The sequence below is a fragment of the Rissa tridactyla genome, chromosome 8 (assembly GCF_028500815.1).
Source record: "Rissa tridactyla isolate bRisTri1 chromosome 8, bRisTri1.patW.cur.20221130, whole genome shotgun sequence".
NCBI lineage: Eukaryota > Metazoa > Chordata > Aves > Charadriiformes > Laridae > Rissa > Rissa tridactyla.
The window spans coordinates 22,972,406-22,997,233 of record NC_071473.1 but is presented as its reverse complement, the minus strand read 5'-3'; the positions used below and the strand labels follow the sequence as shown (position 1 = coordinate 22,997,233).

Here is a 24,828-nt window from a genome sequence, read left to right as displayed (position 1 = left end):
ACCCAGTGCGGAGAGCTTGTAGGATTAAGGGGGGGGGGGCTAAAAAAAAAAAATAAAAATCACTCTTTGACAGTAAGCCAAGGACAACTATTCTTTGATAAAGGTTCTTCCAATAAGTGTGATCCCACTTTCAAAGCAAATTCAGTTTGTGCTGCTGTTACAGTGGTGTCCTCAAGGATAACACCAACAACTGCAGTCAACGTGCATGGCACTGACTGCGCCATCACACACCCACCCAGCAGCAACCCAGCCCAGAAAGAAGATTCCCCTCGCATGATCCACACCCAAAAGGAACCAGCTCAGAGCGCTTTCTTGTCCCATCCAAATCATCATAGCTTGATCCTTCCTATCTGGCAGTTCAAAAGTCTTCAGAATCCCAATGGCACGGACCTTTCCACGCCCAAAGCCCCACATACGAACCCAGACAAAACTCTGCTTTTTTTTTTTTTTTTTTTTAAATTTCAAAACCATCTGATAGCAACGCCGGAGTGCCAACACAGCAACCACTGACCAGCTGACACATCTCTACGATACAGGGCAGGACAGCTCAGACGGAGCTAACACGTGCTCCGCAATATGTTCACTGCTGTTTTAAAACAGGAGATTACACCAATGCCCTATTCAGAAGATGTCAGGCTGCGTCGGCACATGGTCACAATGTGCTGTTACATGGTAATTTTCCCCTCAGCCCAAATATCACTAGCTAAGGTTCTGGCCGGCCCCTGCAAGGTAATCCCAGGCAGAAAGAAAATCCAAAATTCTTTCCCTATCAAGTCTGTGTACAACATAAGACAGGTATTTTCCCCCTTGAGTTTCAGCTTTTTACTTGGCTGTAAGGAGACAGGGGTTTAAGAAGAATACATTAAAAAAAAATGCTTTCTTAACACTAGCTGCAAATTCACCTGTCTCCTTGATGTCGATACATTTTCCTTCAGAAGTTTGCATCCTTTGGCATCTTTGCAGTCCCTCCATGTTCCTGCTGCTGTTTCTCAGCAATAGATAAGAAAACTTCAAAACCTTGCTCTGCACTGGCAATAACGAGATTCAAAAGAAAAGATTTTTTTTCCAATCTTTCTACATTAAAAAAAAAAAGGCCTGAATCAGAGCCCAGCAGTGCACAAATATTACTCATGTCATTGACACTAAGAAAAGGGGAGCTGTGAATAAAAAATGTTAAAAATGAACACAAGGAGCATTGTTTGCATATCAGAAAAATTAATCTACATAGAGAAGTGTAAGAGCCTGCAATTCAGAAAGCAAAGAATTAGGACAGCCCAGCTGAGAATAATTTTCTAGCCAGTTAATTTAATTGCATAAATCATTCCTTTGTTAGCAATAAAGAGATATAATTAAAATGAGATTGCTTCTCATTTCTATTCTCTGGAAACTAAAGGAATTGATTTTGGGGAAAGCATTCTTCCAAATACGAGATCGGCAAATTACATTTACCTTTTTAGAAAGGCTAAATTATTTTGCGCTAATATCATGGAGGGTTTAATTAATTATAGATCTGCCATATGATCTTAAAGAAATAATTTACTTAATGCCTACAGAACAGAAGTTTGTAAGTGCGCGTATCCCTCTGATAGATGGTGTGCAGATTTTTACAAACAGGTCAGAAGTTGAACAGGTTGCTGTCAGGAGAAATATCAGGAAATATAATAAGTGTTTAAAGATGGGGGATGGTTCGTTGAGAGATATTAAAGTACTGCTTCCTATTTATTGGCACGTACCTGGATTACTGTTCTTTGAACCCCTCTGAACTGGTTTTCCTCTAATATTGTAATGGTGGTTCTTTGCTACCCACAAATCTTCAGGGCTCAATAAGCATTAACAGGTTAATAACAGAACAACAATCAGAGTGAAAAAAAAAACACGTGAAAGCCCACCTATTAAAACAGAATATTGCTTTTGCTGAGTATTGCAGGGGTTGGCCGCGGTCTGGCCCTTAACAAGGCCGTAACACAATACATCTAAATACAGATGTCCTATGTCATGCCGTACATCATACTCTGTAGGCTCTGCCTTCCCCTCAGAGCCACAGAGTCACTGAACCAGGGAGATCCCACAGGCTATTGGACTCCCTCTGCTGCGCCTATGGCCAGCCAGGGCAACAGAAGAAACCAAAAATAGCCTACACGACACATACCACACGCCACAGCTCTTCACCCGATGTCCTGAAGTCCTGCAGTAAAAAGAAAGGCCGTAGCACGAGACAAAGCATCACCAACACACCAACAGCTTTCACCAACACAAATGCAGGAAAGGTAAGTAGAAGTGTCCCCAGAAACAGGTACAGGTCTCCCCAGATCTTCATATGCCCTGCTAGAAAGGGGTAAAACAACAGTGTCATTGTCATCTGATGGGAACTCTGAAGTTTAGTGATCCGATTTAGTTGCGCTGAGTCTGCAAGCAGGATGTACCAAAGGTCTGTATTAATACCCTGCCTGTATCATGCTAGTTCCTGTGGGTTCTGGAAGAAGACCTCAGCAGCTTAGCTAATGGGTAAAGTCGGCAGGGTGGAAAGGGACTCTTTTCTACCTGCAAGGAATGACCAGGAGAAAACCTCCATCACAGAACTCATGGTATGAGCAGCAGCACAAGTTCCTTCTAAGCCTCTCCTCCCCGGGCTGAGTTTCCTTTTAGAAGAGTCTCCTCTTCAGCTGTAATATTCTTTCCATGGTTTATCCAAGTGCCTTCACCAGGCAGCTTGCAAGCTGGTTTCCAAATTTCTCTCCTTTGAAGGTTAAGAACTTTTCCATCCCAAACGCATTTATAAAAGTATATACACAGTGTACATACAGCATCATTCTGGAGGACCTGTCTTCTCTCACCGTGCTCTCCTGACCAGTTACCATGCAGCAGACCTCAGATGCAATAGGGAGATGGTGGGGAGAAAAAAAACCAAAACCACCCAACACACACACACACTTTTCCATCTTCCACTAACAGCCAAAGAGGCTGAAAAGCAGGAGGAACACAAGGAAAAGAGCTAAATGACCTGAACAGTTAAATCAGCTGCACTTGGCTTCTGCTGATGCAGCCCCAGGCACTCTCCCTGGCCAGGCAAGCATCACAGCATCGTGAATATTCCAGAGGGAGTTACAAACACCCCATCGGAGGGGGGCAAAGCAGACGGTTCCAAAGACAGCGGTCAGTCGTTGCAGGACATCCCCAGAGCCATCAGGATTGTGACCGTGGCAAGGAGCCGCGACCTCCAGGACACCCACCCTCCTCCAACAGAAGCCCATCTTGCAAAGCTCGCTCTGCCCTGCCTGCCAGGGGCTGCACCACGGGCAAGAAGGAGGATGGAGCAAAGGGTGTTACTGCTACGGGCAGAAAGCTGGGCACAGAATCCATTTCCTCAATGTTGTACCAGAAGTGGGTCTTTCACACCCACTCAGGGTTTCTCTCCACAAGAGAGGAAGAGCAGACCCTCCCTTCTATACTTTTGAGACCATCAGTAATTTCGTGTGCTTTTTTCATGCTGTTCACTCTCAGTTGTCCTTTTTAGCAGGTAAAAACCACCACCCTTCCACCTCCCTCCACAAGAAGCTTCCCCTGCCACCAAGGATTCCCAAATCTGAGGTTCTCCACACAAAATATATACTGCCAGGTACAAATTTAAGTCAAGCTACTGTGATGAACTCCCTAGACGTCCACAGGAAGTATTCCACAAGTCTCAGGCACTAAGCTGCATCATTTCCAAGGAGGACACATGCTCATACAGTAAACCCTGCAGGCTATGGAACATCTCAGCAACGTACTTGTCCGGCAACGCTGCTCTCGGTACCAGCTTAGCCCACCCTCGTTGGGACCTGCAGGAAACAGAAGCTTCTCAAGATCAGCGCAGACGGTAATTCCTCCGTACAGCCCCTCGTACATGCACTGCCCCGGCTTCATAGGCTTTTCCTTTTCTACGTGCTTTGGAACAGGGGGAACAGAAAAGGAACAGCCTGTCCCAGGAACACCACCTCCCACACAGACCACCACTGCATACTGCCAGTACACCCCTCCCCGGAGAGGATGCTGTGAAGGACGGCAGGTAAGTTGAGAAAGGAGGCGGCTTTGCATGCAAGAGTTAAGTAGCAGATAGATTAGATCTCATCATTTGAGATTTCCAGGAAAAGTATTGTGTTGCTATGGAAACCTCAACATAACCCAGGTTTTCCCTCCTTTTGTTTGTTCATTTTCTACAAACACTGGCCTCTCCCAACCCCCTCCAGCAGGGCTTGCAGCTTGCAAAACCAATTCTTTTTTTTTTTCCTTTTTTAATTTATTTTCCTAATGTCCACTTCTCTTTGCGAATATATTTTTCGGTACGTAGCCTTTCACAGTATCACTGCCACAGCTTCTAAACTCTTCTTTTGCAATAAGTGCTGTATAATTTGTTACCCATTAGGAAACTCAGCTTCTAGACACCTTGCTCTCTGCTTGGGGGGCTGGGAGGGAAGGGAGAAAAGCCTCATAGTAATAAAACTGAGCCTTCTCCGGCTTCATTCAGGGAGAAGCCACATCTGCAACCTCCCTTCTCCTGGAGTCAGCAACATGCACCTCTAGTGATCGTGTTTTAGTACTTGTAAGGACCTGTCTCGCTCTATGCATTGCAGGTGTTTACTCCCAAATTGCCCACGACTTCCCATGCAGAAAATGAGACCAAACCAAAAAGCAACCTGAAACCCCTAGAAGTGAACTTTGTATTTGCCGTAGGGTCAGACAGCCACGTTCAAACAAGGAACGTATCGAGGAACAAAGCAAGGTCCTGTGGATTCTTCTGCCTCAGATAGCCCAGGCCTCATCGGTAACTATCCGCGTACAACTTAACGAGAATGAGAAACTAGCAGTACTACTACAACGGGCAAAGAATCACATATAGGCAGTGACATTGGTGACACCCTGGAAGGGTTGTTTCAGTTTACCTGTCACACTGTCTCTTTGAGATTGTCAGCACCGTAGGACAGAGACCATCGGGGAGTGCTACACAATACACGGCCCAGCAAGAGCCAAACCTGATTCTGGCCCCTTGGCGCCACAAAAGCCAGAAATGACACAAGGCGAGAAAGAACGAGAGGAACAAATCCGATCCAATCCCCATCAAATCATGCCCGCACACAAAATAAGAGCTTGGTCTCTACCCTGCAAGACACCAGTGCAGTTTTTAAGAACTGCTACTGAGTTTTGCCACTCTAGAGTCCCCCTGCTGTTACTGAGCAATGGGCTGCAAAACAGCACTTTTTAGGGTGAAGAAACAGAAGCGTATTGCAGTAGTGCCAATACATACCCACTATTTATTTTCTTGCATCCGCTGCCATCAAGAAAAGCCAGCACGATCAACATTCTGCAAACGTTTTCATAGAAGCATTAGCACTAAAAATACCACAAATAAATAGGGTCCCTTGAATGCCATGGAAGGGACCACCTGAGGGTTAAATACTACGGAATTTCATCATGTCGCTTACAGATCTGTCCCCATTTAGAAGGTCTCCCCATTTAGAAGATCTCAACAGATCACTACCTTTTTAGCTTTGGAAAACAAAGCATTTCACAGGCAAGGAGAATCCGCATATTTGGCGGCTCAAAGTTTTCCTTGTTTTTATTCCCAGGTATCTAGCCATTTATTTCACTCTCTCTGTAAGCTTTGGAGAATCAGTGGCAGCTAAAGGCGGCTTCAGTGCCTGAGCAAGTTTCACTAAAGGTGAAAGGGCACTTCACAGCTGAGTCCCACTACTGTATGATGCAACGTGATTTCATAGCTACCAGCAGCCTCAAACACCCTGCACATCCTCCAGTCAGAAGACACCACCAGCAAGGACACAGCAGCGTTCTGCAGTTGTTTGGACAGTCTTCACACAAAACTGACCGTCAATCGTCTGAAATACTTATATATAAAAGAAGTTTTAATTTTTAGTTTACCTGGTCTTGGCTGATCCTAGAATATACGAGCGTCAAGCTGCAAAGTTGTCATTCTGGGGCTGCGGATTCAGCAAGTTTCCTTTGGCTTCCTCAGCAAAGCCGTGGCAGACACGAAAAGTGAATTCAGCGGCACTATCTGTGCCAACAGCCCCACCAAGTGGCCAAACGCACCTGCATCTCCTCTCCCAGCTCATCCTACATCAAAGCAGAACGGTCTCGCTGTTGAAAAACGCAAAACTTGCTCACCTAACCCAGCCCTATTCACTTCGCCCAACGCCTAACAGAAAAAGGGCTTCCAAACCAAACTTCTGAAGATCTTCTTTCTGGCAATACTTTTTGAGTAAAAGAGAGGAGTGAAGAGTCTGCCTTCCTTCACAAGGAAAGAAGCAGCAAGACACACCAGCAGGGGAAGAGCTATCATGGAGCCTCTTAAAGTTTCGTTCATGCTCACATACTGTGCCAAGCCATATTTTAAGTCTGCTACCCGTTTCTCATCTTACCCATTACTATTTTTTCTACTTGCAAAGATACCAAAGTTGGTTTAAATTCTTCAAATTGCACTAATGTCCTCCCTCTGAGACAACACGTCCTCACGGGCAGGAGACACTTACCTTCCTTTTTAGTAGTTTATGGCATGGAGTCTGTGCAAAGGAAGGACACTCACAAATACCAGGAAGTTCAAGCTGTGCTGTCCATACATATATTCTGGATGTTCGTGTGTCTGAGCTTGTAAGAGGAAGTATTTTCATCTCGCTGTTAACGTACAGCACTCTCTCAGCTCTAAAGGAAGGAGGTTTGGGGACAGGCCATGGACAAGCTGAGGGACAATCCATCTTAAACTTCCTGCTCCTGGAAAGCGACCTTCTGAATGATAACCTATATTCATACCGACCTGGGTGATCTAAGCTATTGCCTCATCTGTGCAGGTTTCCCGAAGAAAAGCTCTAGTAAGACCCAGACCGTGCTAAATGAGAGCGCAAAGCAAGTGCCTGGGCTCTGCTCTATATCAATCTGAACTGGCATCCGAGTTACCCGGTTACTCAAGCACACAAGCAGAGGTGTAGAGCCAAGTTTACAGGATATTTATACAAAGACGGAGCAGACATTAAACCTCCCACATATGTTAGCATGCCCAGATCAGGGCTAAGTCCTGCCCTGTTTCCCCAAAGATCACCTAACTTAAATGCAGCCCACGCAGTACAAAGCAAATTTGCTACAAGCATTATGTAGTACATGAAATACTGAGGTACACGCACAAAAAAAAAAAAAAAGAAAAAATCAAACACATTTAAACAGTGTTATGCTAAGCCACATAGCAGCTACTGATACTCAATTATTCTCCCAGGGAAAGCTGTGAAGGTCTCATTCCACGAAGTCTAGCCTGGCCATTCCCTTCTATCAGCTTCATGACAGATGCCCGTCTATAACTTGCTATTTCACACCAGTGGCTCAAAATAAAAGAGTTCTGCAGTTTTCTTTGATTTAGGCCTTGGCAGAAGGCTCTCCGCATCTAGAGGGGGGCCCTAATAAAAAACCCAAACAATACAGTTTTGAGTAACACTGCCCTCTTGAGGGAAATGGAGCTGTACCGCCTTAGCAAAGCCATCCTGCCTTCACTGCTATTCAGATAACACTAAAATTGCCACCCACTGCCTTGCCGTACGGTTCAAGATCAGTAGAAGTTCTTGAAAAGCAGCAGTGGACTCACACCTAGGAATCAATTATCTCTAGATAAAAATATAGTTTTGGTTATGTATTATTTTATAAGTGTTTTAGGTGCAAACAAATAAGACAGGCCACACTGAAGGCACAAGAGCCTTCAGGTAAATACATAAACCTGTCCCTGGAAATCAGAAGTTTTGTTTCTTCATGAATTGCAGCCTTTTATTTTACCCAACAGCTGGTATTGCAAAACCCAAGAGCAGAACCCAGAATCTAGCATTTTCTTTGTCCTGCTAATTCCTTATCACTGGGCTACATAAGCGCCATCTCTCTAGCCTAAGAATCTTGATCTTTATATGCAGTTTCCTGAAGGACAGTAAGCTTATCACATCAAAATCATCTGCTGGCTGGAGTAATGCCTTGCAGTATTTATTGGAAGCTCTTGGGAATCTTTTCTGAGAGCTGCTGTAACACCCAGGCTGTAGAACACAGCCTCCAACCAGTCTTTATGAGAAAGCAGATACTACTGTTATAGAATACCAAGTCACATAATTTTACTTTGAATATCTATAGCATCACCAAAAAAAAAAATAAGCCACACCCCAAAATTCTCAGAGAAGTTAAAAGAAGGAACCCTTGGCTTCCTGTGTTTTGTCAGGATGGGAGATAAGCTAGTCAGACATGAGGAGTGGGGATATCTCAAGAAAGCTCAGGGAAAACTCTACACAAGCCTTGCCATCTCTCCCAGAATTTCATAGTATTTTAAGTCTGAGAATACCTAAAAACTATCACATAGTTTTGCACCAACATCAATTTCATTAGCAAGTACTGCCAATGAGAAGCAACATCTTCCCATAGGTAGTATCTGTTCACACTAGAATCCATGTTATGGCAAAGGGAGCGGAACACACCTGCACGTGAACACCACAGTGCTTTAATACAAAGCACAAAAGGAGAGACTCATTAGAAAACTCACTTCCAAAGCACAATATCCAAAACATCACTAATTATTACACCTGTGGCCTAGCACATGAAATCCATAAAGAGTTTTTCTGTGCCTTACATGTACTTTAGCTCTTAGGGGAAGGAAAAAAAAAATCCACCACTTTAGCGGTTAGACTTTTGCTAGTCTCTACACCAGGTGCTGCTGCACGACATTGCAGGACTGATGGGATGGAGTACACTCACCTGAAAACACAAAGTTACACACACCCATCACAGACTATTTGGTAGAAATTGGAAAACTGTATGAGCAGCTTTGTACTAGGTTAAGATTTGCAGATTAACCAAGACTTTCACTGAAGTGTCTCACATGCTACAATTCAAGAAAAAAAAAAAAACCTCAAAGGAAAATATTAGAAGGGTCTGATGCCTCAGTAAGAGCTTTAGAAGCAATGATCACCGGCTGTTCCCAACTGACTTGCTAGCACCATGGCTAATAAGAGAAGCTGAGGAATTAAAAAAAAAAAACACACACAGAAATACATTATTTATACAGTCTTGAGTCCTCCTCCCTTCATTATAAAAAACTTCTAGTAGTACATATTTCTACAAATGTACAAACCAAAATTTTTTAAATTGGAATGTTATGCGCCAGGTCAGTTGGGAGAGTGGGGAGGGAAAAAGACATAAGAGAAATAGGGTTAAATATCCTTATATCAAGGCTTTTAAAAGTTAACATTTTATTTCTGGAAGTTATTAAAAACGCTGTGGCAAACTGAGTGCCATCACAAGTTAAGGTACAAAATACTCATCTATATAATGTTTTTATAGGACTAAGCACCCAAACGTAGACTGTCTAATAAACACAGATGAGGGTTCAATACCCCACAGAGCAGAAACAAGGAGTTCAAGCATCTACAAGTACTGCACTGTTAACTAAAATGATACTCTTGAGTGTTTACAGTCACCAATATTCGTGATGAGAGTAAGTTGGCATTTACACGGATGCTACTGCTCCATCAGGATTTATTCTTAATTGAATAATGGTGGTGGAATATCACCTATTACTGACTTATCTTGAACAGCGTGTCCATTCAGGCCAGACCAACGTGCCAGGTCTTCCCAGATCAAAAGTTCGCAGAACGGTTTCTACAAAAAGCAGGTTTCTGTCTAAACGTCAAGCAATTTGGTGTTAGCAAGCCTTGCGTTATTACCACTAAAATCAGATGCTGACTGCAACAAAACAAACAGGCTAGACCAAGTGTTTTCTTATCCACATTAGCGAGCTCACAACGTCAGGATCTGTCTAGAAAGCTGAATGTGTTCTGACATGGTTTTTGAGAAAGCTGGCTTTTGCCTGGAATACATCCCCCATCCAAAGCAAAAGTTCTTCAATTCAGGTATGAGGATAAACATAACGAAGCTGAATACAAGTGAAGACAGGTCTAAGAACTACTTCCAGGAGTCTGAACTTTAAGCAGCCCCTTCTTCAGTTCAGCAATTTTATCTTCTCTTGAGGCGGCATAACTCTTCGCCATCTTAATGAGAGAATCATGACGCTTCTCCAACCCAGCCTTCAGATTTAGGTATATTTCCTACAAAGAGGAGATAAAGAGGGTGGGGGGAAGGGGAACCCATCAGCACAGTTAGCATTTATGCTTTATAAGGATAAACTTAAAGAGTGGTCTGGTGGTCTCAACTTCTATCAAAGGCGCATAGTCCCTTGCTTAAGGGGCAGCATTCACAGAACAGAAGAAACATCAGAAGAATAGGAACAGCCACACAAAATCCCAATATTATGATTCTGTGTAGTTACTAAGATGGTCAAACACCAGCACTAGCCCAGTATTCACACTACTGCTGCCCCATTCTGTGTTAACCTGTGTCACCAAGATCTCTGCCACTGCGACTTCTACCATTATCATTCCAGCACGAACAGTACTTTGGTAACGAACAGATAGGACAAGATGCTAGCGGCAGACTGTGATCCCCTGCTCCCAATCCATCAGGATTTCTGCCTCTTTCCAAAGCTGAGATAGACAGTCACCTTCCTGAAGCCCCGGGAAGAGAGGGTTTGTGACATGCAAGTGGTCCTGTATTTGCGGGAGACTGTTGAGAAGATTACAGTACTGTTCATCATTACAACACAAGTTTTAAGCGTCACAGGTCAGGTCACAGGGGCCAAACAAAAAAAGACCAAAAAAATTTACTGCTTAGAGCTGGAAGTGCCATGATACACAAACAGACATCATGGAACTAGCATAATATCTGCTACAGACACAGAAGGGAAGACAAGTTTAATTTCACCTCCCAAAATACTGGGCAACCACACCATTCCAGAGTCTTTTCCCTCGGGTCTACAAAGCCCCCTTTTCCCGCAGGCCCACCTATACAGCCTGCAGAGATGAGCACAACGCCTAGCAAACCAGCGGAACCACAAGTAAGAAGTGCTCTCCCTCCCACCAGCCACCAAACCACGACCTGCGCAGCCTACGCATTTTTAGGGCCAATAAGCGTCCCTTTATCCACACAACCCAAGTTAAAAATCAGTTTTGAGAATACCAAACTGAATTCCTTTAGGAAAACCCCTCACCTTGGCTTTCATTTCTTCTTTTTCAGCATTCTCATTCAGCTGCTGAATTTTGAACCTTGTCTGTTGGATTTCCTTGTGAATGGCCGTCACTTTATCATACACAGCACCCCTCTTCTCCTGAACTCTGTTACAATGTCTAAATATGGGAGAGAAAAAAAAATTAGTACTGAGCCACTTGACTAATTCCAGATTAAACTTAACCACAAGAAAAGCTTGCATTTTATGAGCATGAAACTGACAGCTTCTAGAAGCAACGCAGTATAGAATTTACTTGCTTGGAAGATTCGTCAAATTCTGAAATTAGAACAACTTAGGTACAAGAAGTGAAATTCAAAGTGCAGTTAGGGGACTATGTTGAAGATCCTCAGCTGCTGCCAATCAAGGCAACTCAAATGACTCCAGTGGAACCAACCCAACAGACAGGTGGACGCTGCATCTTCCTGCCTAACACAGCACAGGGCATCAGCAGAGAGCCCTCCTTAAAGGCCAGCCACTGGACCAGGTGAAAAGACACATAGCTGCACTTGATGTTTCAGCATAACTGAGTGTCACACTTTTTCCTGAGCCTCAGATCCCCTTCCAACACATCAGGGCTCTAATTCCATACATCTATGTATGTTATCTGCAACTTCCAGTCCATCATTTGGCTGTATCCCAAAGGCCAAATAGCGCTTCCCCAGCTCACAGGTGGATTCGGATAGCTCCAGCTGTGCGCTGCCATGTAACCAGCAAAGGGTTGGTGGGGTAACTGGAGATCTACTCTGACTTGAAGTGCAAAAAACACCTAACAGTTTATATTAAGCATTTTATAATAATTACAGTTGGAACTGTAGCCGCTGTTTTCTCTAAAGAATGGTTGAAATCACCCATACTTAGCTATAGCCTACTTACATCTTCCTACCACAAGGGAGGAGTCAGGACACATTCTCTTATTCACCAGCAAAACCTCTTGTTTTCAAACCAAGGTTACCTCCCTTCCCCTCTTGCTTATCAAAGCGTCTAGTTTTATCACTCAAGGAAGACATCTAACACATTAAAAACAGATAAATAGGCAGCAAGTTCTAATACAAAGGAGCATTAGATTATATTATTTTCATTCTCATTTGGAAGGAAAAGTAGCTTTTAATTAATCTCCTTTAGCTGGTACAATACACTAAACGAGGAGCAAAGGAAGCCTGCCAATCTTGCTGCCATTCTACACAGCACACAAGCCTTTCGGCATGACTAAATCTTAGCCGAGTCCCTCAGCAATGTAGAAAAAGCTCTCTCCCGTCTTAGTTAATCTACCCAGCCAATAATTTTCCATATTGCCTTTCCTATCCACATACAAAAAAAAAAATCGTATATAAGCTTTCTCTATAACAGTTCAGCACTTCTAATTCTCAGTGAAGCCGCGACCTCACAATGCTGCAGTTTGCTGCTGCAGAAGTGACGCCTGCTGTGCTGTAAACACTGCCTTGCAACTTGCCATTGGCATACCGTAGGAAGGAAGATGGGCTAAGAGGCTTTGATCAAATGACACTTTTCCTTTTGTTTTAGAAGCATCATGTCAGGATAATACTCCTCTGAGATACAAGCCCCATTTCCCCATGGGTCTTGAACATCTTTGATAATGAGCAAAAGTGGCAAGGGAAATTATGAAAAATTCATGAAAGGCAAATGGGGCTTTGTTGAAGTCTGATAAGTTGGAAAATTATCCCAATGTGACATTCTCTTTAAGAAGATAAAAGAATCAAGAATAAGCATTATAAATTAAATTAGTGCTCCAATAAAAGAATTGCTGTCAAGTCACATTGCAATTATTGATTTGAGACCCCAAGTCCCTGCCTGCAGCATTACTGGTCTTCATACAAAGCTATCCCACATCGCTCATTTTCTTCTTACTGCTAAGCTACGTGTTTGTACCAGATGCAAACTTTGGTAGCGCATAACGAAGACATAAAGTAGCATCAGGCAGAAATGTCAACTCATTCATACTCAAATACAGTGTGCTTATATTGCTCAACATCTTCACGCTTCTTTTTTATCCTTATTTCAGCTGTAGACAGCTTCTCGTGTTTTGCAGTGACCAGTCTCTTTAAGGACATTTCATCTGTCTTCCCCTTTTTCAGCTCTATCTGAGCACTCTCAAGCTGGTCCTCCAGATTTCTGACCTAGAGTACATAAGTATGGAAGTGAGTTAAACGGGAAAAAAACCACCCGCACGCCCTCTCTCTCTATATATATACATAAAAATAAATAATCAAAACAACATACCCTGTGAGTTTATTAAGATTAGAACCAGCTTCACACTTTTTGAAGATCTGATTGCCAACTAATTCTCCCAGTTCCCTAGTCTTTATCGATTTTAAATACATCCAAGTGGACAAGATCCCACCACTTAGAAGGATTTTTAAAGAGTTACTATGAGCGCTGCTGGAGCTCTTAACCAAGGGTAACTTGAACATACACTGTATAAATACCCCAAAAGACTGCATAGCATTTTTTCAAACGCTCCTAACAATTGCATTCTCCCAAAACTGAGTAGCAAGTATTAAGGTACTGTATTGTGACAAACATTTCATCAGGGAAAAGCTGGCTTAGTAATATCAGTAGTTAAAGGCACTTAAGACACTACTCTTCTTGAGGCAGTAATTTTTGCTCTTAGTTTCTGCTCTCTAGGCAGAAGAAACCAGATCTCACTTTTCTTCTTCCATCATTTCCTACCAACAATCCCAGACAGTTCACACTATTTTAGGTCAGGTTTCTATGGCAACAAAGGCTTTGACTATTGGAAGTGGTCAATAGTACATTAGCTAGTGGCATGCAGCAAAGCAGCAGCTACGCTTTACTGGTGTTTTTAAGAATGAGTTTTACCCAAATTCTTTCTTTCTGGGACAGAGGAGAGATGGGAACTTTCAAAATACAGATATTTACTGATGATCACCTATATTGCTTAGACATTAAGTTCTCCTTAACCAGATTTAACTTGGATAATACAAACCTCTGATAATACACTGGCCAGTCTCTCCACATTTGCTCCCTGTCTTTCCATCTTCTTTTGATACAACTGCACCTCCAGTTGGCATGATGGCAGAACCTCCACTAGGTCTCTATAACTTTCATATTTCTCAATAACTTCTTGCTTTAGGAAGAAAAAGACTATTAATAAAACAGCTTTGGAGTTCAGCAGTTATTTTCTATAGTATTAACGCTTATTGACTTTTGTACTTGTTCCCCCATTGGTTAACATACACCGGGATTAATATTTAGTAGTTACCAAAATGAGAACTTGAGTTTACAAAAAAAAAAAAGCATCGTTTTGGAAAGCACAGGAAGAGTGACATGCAAGTGTTTTACATTGAACTAACTAGCTTGTCACAAAAGCTTTCAGGACAGAATAGCATTATGCATTGAAGAAATTCTATACTGATAAAACAGGCATTATGTAAAGCATCATAAAAACAGATGTCTGGAATTAAAGCGATAAAGTTTACCTCTTTGGAACAAAAATACCCAGGGAGATAAAGTTACTTCATTAATGTATGAGCGATCATGAACTACAAACATTTAAGGACTGGACGTTGCAGAAAAAAAAAAGCTAGGAAGGGAACTCAGTGTTCAAGCTACTAGTGGAGACAGCCATCAGTTCCAGAAACAGTGAACGATAACACAGATGCTATGAAGCATGTGTTCTAAATCCAAGGACATTTGTGAGCTGCCAAAATATTGTCATCTCGAGAGCAAACAGCCAGACAGGTATAGTATAGATTCAAGAGTTCTACACCTAGTTTCACAAATAAACAGTTACTCATCAAGGACAAAGCAGCAGTGACCGCAATCCTGCTTTTCAAAAAAAAAAAAAAAGCCACTAACACAAACAAAAAAACCCCCCCCACAACCAATCTTCAGTTTTCTCTGAAGCTGTGATTTCATTTCAGACTAAGCACTGTTCTGTTGATTTTTTTACCAGAAGCACAAGCCATTCAAGGAGCAGTTGCAGATGATGACAGTTCAGTAAGACGTGCTGTTTCTAATAGAATACCTGCTTGTGCAGACAGAAGAAAACCTCACCTTAGATTTCTTAAGTTTCTTAACAGTCTCTTTCATCAGTTCTTTGTAATTTTTCAGTTCCTCTGGACTTTCCACAATTTTTGATTTCAGCTGCTCTTGTTCTTCTTTCAAAGTAGCCATTGTCACTTTAAGCTCATTCTAGTAACGAGACAAACACACTTTCAATATTAGCAATTAGGTGAACAAAGAGGAATTGTGATGCATGGTTTGCCAGGATCTTACTAGACAGGTTCTTTTCTCTGTTGCAAGTCATTCCTCGTTAGGAAGTTTGTTTTTAAAATAAATTCCTCTGAACAGCATTAACATTCCCAATCAAAGCAGTTAACAGTCCATTTTGCTCCCTGAACACGCGTACAGAGGTGCAATACCAAGTCACAAGAACAACATTTAACTAGTACTCCACAAAAAATCCTGCCAGTTAATACACATTTCTAGCAACTCGCTCCTTCAGAACCCCTCACCCTAGGGCAGCCCAGGCCATCACTGCAGGGTTTCAGAGCCAGCTGTATCCACCTGGTAGAAGAGCCACAAGCTTCCTGCGTAACCTCTCAAAAACCTCCTGTTTTGTCCCCACCAGGTCTGTGGCTACCTCAACCATTCTATGCACTTAAGGTAAGCCCAAGTCCAGATGTCTTGCCCTTTAACAGATCAGCTTCCTAAACACAGACAGAATTTTACATTGCAGAGATGGGTATTTAAAGTTAACAACAAAACAAGCTACAGCAGTAAAGCTTCCACGGAGGGGAAAAAAAATTAAGCCAAATCATTTTTATTTTTTAAAACTAATAATCACCACCTGAACATTACCTAGATTCAAGAATAATTTGGTCCTAGAAAGGAGCATGATCTGTTAGTTGATTTGATATGTAAGCTATAGCCTATACCTACACAGGGTTATACTTACCAGTTTTCGGGTACTCTCTGCAATATCTGACTTCTTTTGTGAAATCACTTCTTGCAAAGCTGTCTAAAAAAAAAAAAGCAACAAACTTTAAATAAGCATCTCTACAACTGCTACCGCCTTTCCCCTTCTATCACAGATCTGTCTACAAGAGAAATCCCATTTGTGGTTTCTCTGGAGTGCCAGAACTAGCAGACAGAATTGCAATCTGTAAGATTTAAAAGACAGGGAAGGAGAACGTTGTCACAAAAGCCACTGAGAGCACCAGCCAGCAGGAGCTAACTGGGAACAGGGATAAGAGACAGACTACCACTATTCTTACTGACCCTGGCAGCGTTATACACACACACACAACCTTCTTCACCAGAGGCAGCGTTCTTCAGAAAAAAAGTTAATACAAGGTCCCAAATAACACAGAAGTCAAGCATATGGTAATAATAGTACAGACAGGACTTCACGTAACAAAAAAAAAAGCCCACAGATTTTTTTATTTTTATTTTTTTTAATTCCCAAAACAGCTGAGAAGGTTACCTATGACAACTTCGATGCAAGTTGCCATTGCTGGAAAGTTATCTCTGCATCAACCCTACTCTTTTTGACAGGCATTCCCTTGAATGACCTTTCTAAGACCTTATTTCCTGCCATGGCTCACCTCCAGTTCCAATTCTTTGAATTCAGGCAGAAAACCAAGCCAAAAAAAAAAGAAAAATCAGAAAAATACGCTCACAATTCTGAACAATAACACGGGCATCTCTCAAGTCATTGCAGTAATGCATTTCAAAAAGAAAGAGCCAAATATATAAGTCCGATTTCAAGTACGTTTCACACTCCTTGTATTGAAATGAAGAGTTGATGCTAGGGGTTAGACATTTTGTTGCAAAGACCTTTGTTTTAAATCAGAAAAGTCCCCTTTATCCTTTGTAGGGTTAGGAGGAGGGGAACAAAGTCAACAGAAACAAGGAACACCCATGATCAGAAGCCATAGCAGCATTTCAGAGAAATATAACACGAGATCATACTTGTTTCCGACGATAGTCCTGCCTTAGTAGTTGCTCCAGCTCCCGAATGTTTTCTGTCAGTTGCCTGACCTCTGCCTGATGTTCAACTGGAATGGTGCTAAGCAAAAAAAAAAAAAAAAAAAAGATATATTGGACAGTTTCAGGATCATCATAGGTCAGAGTACAGTAGATAAAACAATCACTCTCTCCAAAGAGTTTACAACCAGTAACTTTAGTAATCAGGACAAGACAGTCTTAAATTAAAACGTCTTATTTTCCTTTGCTTGTGAGGTTTTGTAGTTGAAGGATAACCTAAAGAGCTATTTTAACAAGTGGGAGAAGCATAACAGATGACTAAGTTTAAAAATCATGTTAAGGAAAGTACAAAAGAACAACACTTCCACCCATTTTTGTGGTGATTTTTCATTTATGAAGTTTGCATACTATTACATGCCATAGAAACAGCTTGCATTAGGGGAGACCTATAGCTAGCTAGAGAACCTCCTGTCTAGCACATACCAAGAGTAGCTATCAGAGAAAAAAACCTCTCTGTTTTGAAAGCTATCTTGGAAACTAGCCATCTCTTCATCCTATTATCCACTAGCAAAAACAAAACTTAATGGTGCAAAGACGCAGGCAGTAGGACTAAATGGCCCGAAACGGAGAATGGGGCAAACATGTCAAATAACTAAGGAAGACAACTTTACCCATCTATTAAGTTAAAGATGGGCTTCCTGCAGCTATTGAAGAGATAAAGAGATATCACTAAAAAACAACTATAACAGCAAAAAGTTTCACCACAGTCCCCAACACACAAAATACAGTATCCTCTCAAAGCAATCATATGCTCCCAGTCACGTTTTTATCTTCTGCCAGAAACTCATCTAGCCTAACGCCAATAGAGCTACTTCTGTAACTCCGAGCACAACTCGACAGCAACATCTCTGTATTTTCCAGCTTATTTCCCAGGGAGGCTAACCAGCAACAGAATCAGACAAGGAGTAAAGGAGAATTCAAGTCCACCCAAATGAAAAGTTCCTCCAGTATTTAACAAACCATTCTGTCAAATCACACAGCTTAACTACCCAGTTCCTGTTTAGACACCCCATATAGAATCATAGAATTATTGGCTGGAAGAGCCCTTTACCATCAAGTCCAACCCTTAACCTAACGCTACCAAGTCCACCACTAAACAGTGTCCCTAAGTGCCGCATCTGCACATTTTTTAAGTACCACCAGGTATGGTGACTCCACCGCTTCCCTGGGCAGCCTCTACCAGTGCTTGAAAACCCTTTCACTGAAGAAATTTTTCCTACTATCCGGTCTAAACCTCCCCTGGTGTAACTTGAGGCCATTTCCTCTTGTCCTAGCACTTGTTACTTGGTAGAAGAGACTGACACGCACTGCACTACAACCTCCTTTCATGTAGTTGTGGGGAGCGATGAGGACTCCCCTCAGCCTCCTTTTATCCAGATTAAACAACCCTAGTTCCTTCAGCCGCTCCTCATAAGACTTGTGCTCTAGACCCTTCACCAGCTTCGTCGCTCCTCTTTGGACCTGCTCCAGCACCTCAATGTCCTTCTTGTAGTGAGGGGCCCAAAACTGCACACAATATTCAAGGCATGGCCTCACCAGTACCAACTGCAGGGGGATGATCACTTCCTTAGTCCTGCTGGCCACACCATTTCTAATCCAAACCAGGATGCTGTTGGCCACCTTGGCTACCTGTGCACACTGCTGACTCATACTCAACAGCCGTTAAACAACATACCCTGGTCCTTCTCTGCTGGACAGCTTTCCAGCCACTCTTCCCCAAGCCTATATAGCACCCCATGGGGTTGTTATGACCCAAGCGATGGACTCAGCACTTGGCCTTGTTGAATCTCATACAATTAGCCTCGGGCCATTGATCCAGCCTGTCCAGATTGTATGCACTGAACAGGAAAGTCAGCCAAGTCAAGTCGCACACCTCACAGTGCTTACTCCTCATACTCACTTCAGTTTCTCCAGCTTCACTGCTGCCTCCCGATTTGCGGTCTCCAGTTGTTGGTGTTTCTCCATAGCCAGTTTCTGGAAATTAAATGTTGAGATGATTTTTTTTTATTTTAGAAGAATATCATTTCTCTCTGGGCTTTTATTAGAGCCCTGCTCATTATTATTTTATATTACTTCATATGTGGCGAAATGCACCATCTCTGAACTACTGATAATATTCAGAAGAGAAGCCACCGGCAATTCTAGCTTCAGCCCACTGACTGTTACATCTATCTTTTCTCAAAACAAGACGTCAAACCTTCACTTAGGCTAAACTATCAAATAAGTTACTGGAAAAAGCTTAAGATAATAGTATAAGTAATAACTTCGTCATGGTCATACAGAACCCTTTACGATACCAACAAGCTCATCCACCCTTATAAATTTACATGTTTCTTAAGGGCTTTACAAAGGTCAAGGCTACATTTAAGATTCCAGTGTGTTATTTAAACATGCAGTTAAACCGCAACTTTTATGCTCCCAGTTCTAGGTTAACCTTAATTATACTGAAGTAGGTATCTGGAGTACCCAATCTTACATAGTTCAGTTGTAACTCCAAGTAGACCTCACGCCGTAACTCTCTGAAATTCACAAAGTTGAGAATGCCACTCAAGAAACGAGCTGTCCTCTTTGTTTCTGAAATAGGAATGGCAAGTCATCACTATTCTGCTTTCCACATGCATTGCAATCGCATAGAAAAAGTTGGGTAAAACATAATTCAGAGACGAGACAGAAATTACAAAACAACAGAATCTCAATTAGTTCTTCCCCTGCTCACCTTGCAAAGATCTCACTGACTACACAGAAACTAGCACCGAGCTACAAATTTACAATGTCTTAGCAATTCTGTGCTATTTAACAAGTTAAAATGGCACCTAGGAGAAAGACTATTAAAATACAGCCTCCCATTAAAACAGAAGTCAGGGAGAAAGAGTGTCAATCTTCAACTACAACTCTGAAGACAGAGCCTCATTGTAACTACCAGGCTAACCAGAGATAGCAGTTTGAACTACAGGGACTTTTTGGCTCTATTTCAAGCAGACTTTGTGAAATATGATTACAAAGGCCTCAAATGTCTTAGACAAGTCAGAGCCAGAAGTGAAAAAATTCTTCAGAACATCGTTTTTGAAGTAGTTCGTGTTATACAAATCACCACAGCTGGGTATTGAAAAGGGTGACGCAAAAATTCAATTGCTTCCTATACAGGCATTAGCATAATAAGTCCTATAGCATTGCAGAATTGCCAGGATAATTTTTATTACCATCTATTCTTACGCTACTTCAAGTACGTCACAGTCCACTCTCCAGACCAGCAGTTCAACAGACTCACAGCATTCAAAACTCCCCTCAGTTATTTAACTAGATAGCCTACATAAGGAATAAGGAGAACTGCTCATTAGAACCACCTTGTCTAAGGGTCACAGCAAGGGTCAGAAGAGTAGCTGGAAGCCAGGGACAGTTCTCCATACTAGATGCCCATCTGTCTCTGCCAAATGAGAAAAGACACCTGGATATCAAATGACACCCACCACCCCAGGAAACAAAGATTACAATGCACTTGCTTACTTGGGTTTAAAACATCAGCAATTTGAAAATCATTAATCCGGCACACTGGAAGTAAGCGCTCCCTGCAAGGAAAACAAAACACAACCTTGTCTGCAGTGACTATTACTCAGTTTTTGAATTATATCTGTTTACCAAAAAACAGATCTTGTCCTCTCATCCCAGAGCATATGCACAGCAAGCACATAACAATGGTAAGTCTCAGGAGAATAACACAGTAGAACTCCACACACAGATCAGCATTAAAAATTTGTATTCTCACAGCATCTCACAAAGATTTCTATAGAGAAAATACTTGCCTGTAGAACAATTTTTCAGCTTAATTAGGGAACTTCTACACTTAACTGTTAGCCAATTCTCCCCTTACAACTGAAACGAAGCTTAAAGTCTAACACTGACCTCATTCCAACAGATATCTACCTAGAATTCAGACAGCAAATTTATACAACAGGTACTTAAGATCCCTTTTCTAGATATAATGATGACCCTCTAGTGATTCAAAGTATAGATTTGTGCTCCATCTTGGTGAGGCTGTATTATTTAGTCAATACGTTCATTTTGACAGGATAGCTGCCTGCTGAGAATTTTAGTCTATTAAAGATTGTTGTCCCCTGTATCTGCAAATTTCACTTTGCTCAGAGCCGACAGGCAGCGGAAGCACCATCAACGAAAAGGCATAAAGTCCCACTACTTCTAATAAACTGGACCTTTACAAGGAATAGCAACTGAACATACACAGCATCTTCTACTTACATATGAATATACAAATTACAAACAGGTAGAAAGCCTTCAAATATCTGTGGATACATGATGTCAACGTTGACTGGCATCTAAAGAATAAAGAGAGTCAATGCATAAGTAGAGAATACTTAAAAATACACAGGTTTGTTTCCACAGCATAAGATAATTTAAATAGATTAAACACACTGAGGATTGTCTCCCCACCCACAGGGAATACATGTTAGAGGTTGAAGAATGTCATCAAGTTAATCAGCAGACTATTTTAAGAGTCAGTTCTGGCTGGTCAAAATATAAAGAGACAATAATAACTAAAGCAGCAACATTACAAACTCCGGAATTCAGTCGAAACCCTCTGTTTTAATTTGTTCAAAACTGGTGCAGAAGGACAGTCTTGAATTACACACCTAACAACAAAAAGCTTTCTTTAAACACCCTGAAATTCACACACTAAACTATTTTATGAAGAAGTCAGAAGGAGACGGTAGTGGTGCACTGTCACCTTTTTTGATATCTTAAACCTCATAGATGTGATCAAACATTAAAAGCAACATCTAAATTTCCTTCTAGACCAGCCTGACATCTAAGCAGTGACCCTCCTCCAGCCATGGCCAGAGACAGATGCCCAAGAAGAAAATAACGTATGTTCAAGGCCAGAGATAGTGTCCCTTCATAAACTTGTCCAATCCCTCCCAGACGTTACAGACATTTCTGGTACCTGCAGTATCTCAAAGAAAGGAATTCACAGCTTAACCACAGAAGGAGAGAGCTCTGCACAGAGCATTCCCTTACAGCCTACAGTGGTAAGTGACTCCTCTTCATGCCCGCTAGTTCCTGTAGCGGAGAAGGGAGTCTCATCTCCACATTAAAAAAAAAAAAAAAAAAAAAAAAAGAAAGAAAACCAGAGGCAGCACACCCACAAAACCACTGTTTCTTCAAGTATCTTGAGCTGAAGCTGCCTAAGTGAACAGACTACTTGCCTCCCTGAACGCAAATGCCCATGGGTATAGAGCGTCTCACACACAAGTCTTCTGCAATAGAGGCAGCATTTCTAAGCTCCTATTCATGCAATTACAACATACAAAACAGTAAGCTACTTGCCATTTACTAGTGAGAAGATAAGAGAGAGATACTTCAACGTTTAATTTGTTAAATACAATTTTTTTTCATTTCACATTTCATTACACCTGCCACTACAGACGTACCATGTAGAAATGCTCCAGGCGGATTCCATATACCTTCTGCAGGATTCTCATGTAAATCATGTGTAAAACTTCAGGCTGCAATAAGAAAGGACATGAACCAGTATTCCATACAATTGATTATTCAGGGCTCCCAGACTACGCCATAAAAGTAGTTCTGCCTTTAACACATGAAGACCAGTTTCACTGAGCCACCAAGACTGACAAGTTTTACTTTCCACTAGTTTGCAGTTCAAGCATTACTATCTCATAATACAGTTATAAGAGAAAGCAGTGAGGTCTGACAGCCTTACAGCTATATGTTTTTCATTATGTTGCTGCTCACTGAGCAGTTTCCAAACCAAGCGAAACCAAAATCTAAAAGTGGTCACAGAAATTATAATCCCATAGCAAAGAGTGCCCTTCATCATGTTATTAAAATAGAGGGGCAAAAAATACCTACAAACCAAACAGTTACTCATTTGCAGCATTAATCCTTGATGAATTCAAATCAATCTTGCTTCCTAAAAACGATCATCCCATCGTTCCCTACATGAGCAGGGCCAGCCTCCTCCTTCAGCAGGCACACGGACTTGCATAGCAGCACAAGACATCACACTGAGGCATCAAATCAGCTTTAAAGCCACTTCTCTTTTGTTGGGGACACTGCAAATTTGCATTAACATTAATGGTCAGAGGGATACAAGAAAAAAAGGGGGTGAAGCAGGGAGGGGTTGCTTTTTACAGGATCGCTTTAAAGGCATTAGTTGATCAACTAAGCTGTTGAAACTATGACACTATGCCAAACACAGCAGCTATTTTAACCTAGTTCCCACAGAACTGAGAAGGACAGACTCCGATTTCATGTTTGTCTGTTTATGAACCCACCCCCCTTCCTGGTGAGGCTTCAGCAAGCTTCTCTCAAGCTGGAGAGAGGAGAAGCTCTAGGTTTAACCCTGTAACTCCTATGAGACTAATCTGCCACATTGGAAAACCCTGATCACCTCACTGCCGTGGTCTGAGAAACCCACAACTTACTGCTGTTTAGACAATTATTCTATCATCCAATGACCCCTCCCCACCCAGGAAGGGGAATCAGGAAAAAAAAAAGGAAACACAAGGATTGAAATATAAATAGATTTAATAGAATAACACTAAGTAATTAATATTAATAATACTAAAGAACCAATATTGATCCTGATACCAATATAAAATACACAAGGACTATACTCAGCCCATTCTGTCAGCAGGAAGCCGTGCACTCCCAGCAGGGGACGGCAAGTGTGGGACACTGCGAGCGCTGGGGCTTCAGGAGGAAAGGAAGGGCTCAGGGCTCCAGCACTGGGGCAAGTAGTTCTTTGGATCACAGCCATCAAGGGACAGAGAGCACTACACAGCAAGCTTTCTAATTTATATAGAATGCGATGGTCATGGTATGAAATAATCCTGTTGGCCAGCTTGGGTCAAGGGCCTGGGTCTTGCTTCTCCTCATCCCCGCACCTGGCAAGGCTCGCAAACACTGAGGCCTTGAATCCCACATACCGTAGCTGGCTATAAAGTAAACATTTTCACAAATTCAGACACCAGAGTCTTCTAAAGGTGTCATTTTCTCAAGCATTAGAGAAGAAATAGCCCTGTATCACTCAAACCAGGACAGTCACTTAGAAGGCGCTGCTGACCGCCAGAGAGGGTGTAAGCCGAGGAGGGAGAGATCACCCCAGAAACCAGCCGACGTGTAAGAAAACGCCTGGCGCTAGGGCACGCAAAGGCCTTCCTCCACGACGGGCAGGGAGCTGCCCGAGAGCGGCGGGGCCCCGAGAACGGCTCCGCGGGCCACGCCCTCCCCCTCACCCACCTTGGGGTTGCCGAACACGTCGCCCTTGACCAGGTTCCGGGCCTCGGCGCCCCCCAGGACGTGGCTGCGGAGGTAGCTGACGATGTCGTCGGGGCTGTAGCGGGGGAACGTCATGGCCTCCATGGCGGCGCCAAACAACAGCCGCGCCGCCAACCACCCCGCGCCAGGCCGGGCCGCGGCTTGAATCTGGCGGGCACCGCCCCCGCCCCCGCCCTACGTCACGCGCAGCCCGGCCGAGGGCCTATCCGCGACCGCGCCGGCGGCGGAGGGGGCGGGGCTTGCGCAGGCTCCGCCCCGCCCCCGGGCGCGCGGCGGCCGTTGGCCGTTAGGGGCGGGGCCGCCTGAGGCGCTGGGAGCGGGGCGAGGGAGGAGTGGCGGGGCCCGGCTGGTGCCGG

At 42.7% G+C, this 24,828-nt stretch overlaps 1 protein-coding gene across 1 annotated transcript; it reads right to left on the bottom strand.

Annotated features, from left to right (window-relative positions):
- Positions 1 to 9,243: 9,243 nt before the first annotated feature.
- On the bottom strand, positions 9,244 to 24,613 carry NUF2 (NUF2 component of NDC80 kinetochore complex). Its single transcript, XM_054212042.1, has 13 exons — positions 24,434 to 24,613; positions 22,603 to 22,677; positions 21,413 to 21,489; positions 20,663 to 20,724; positions 19,635 to 19,732; positions 19,059 to 19,132; positions 17,084 to 17,180; positions 16,068 to 16,130; positions 15,164 to 15,301; positions 14,094 to 14,234; positions 13,088 to 13,263; positions 11,111 to 11,246; positions 9,244 to 10,112 (listed from the first exon to the last, which is right to left on the bottom strand). Exons 1-13 carry the CDS (start codon positions 24,554 to 24,556, stop codon positions 9,963 to 9,965), a joined length of 1,410 nt encoding a protein of 469 aa, XP_054068017.1. The 5' UTR covers positions 24,557 to 24,613; the 3' UTR covers positions 9,244 to 9,962.
- Between the last annotated feature and the right edge of the window lie 215 nt (positions 24,614 to 24,828).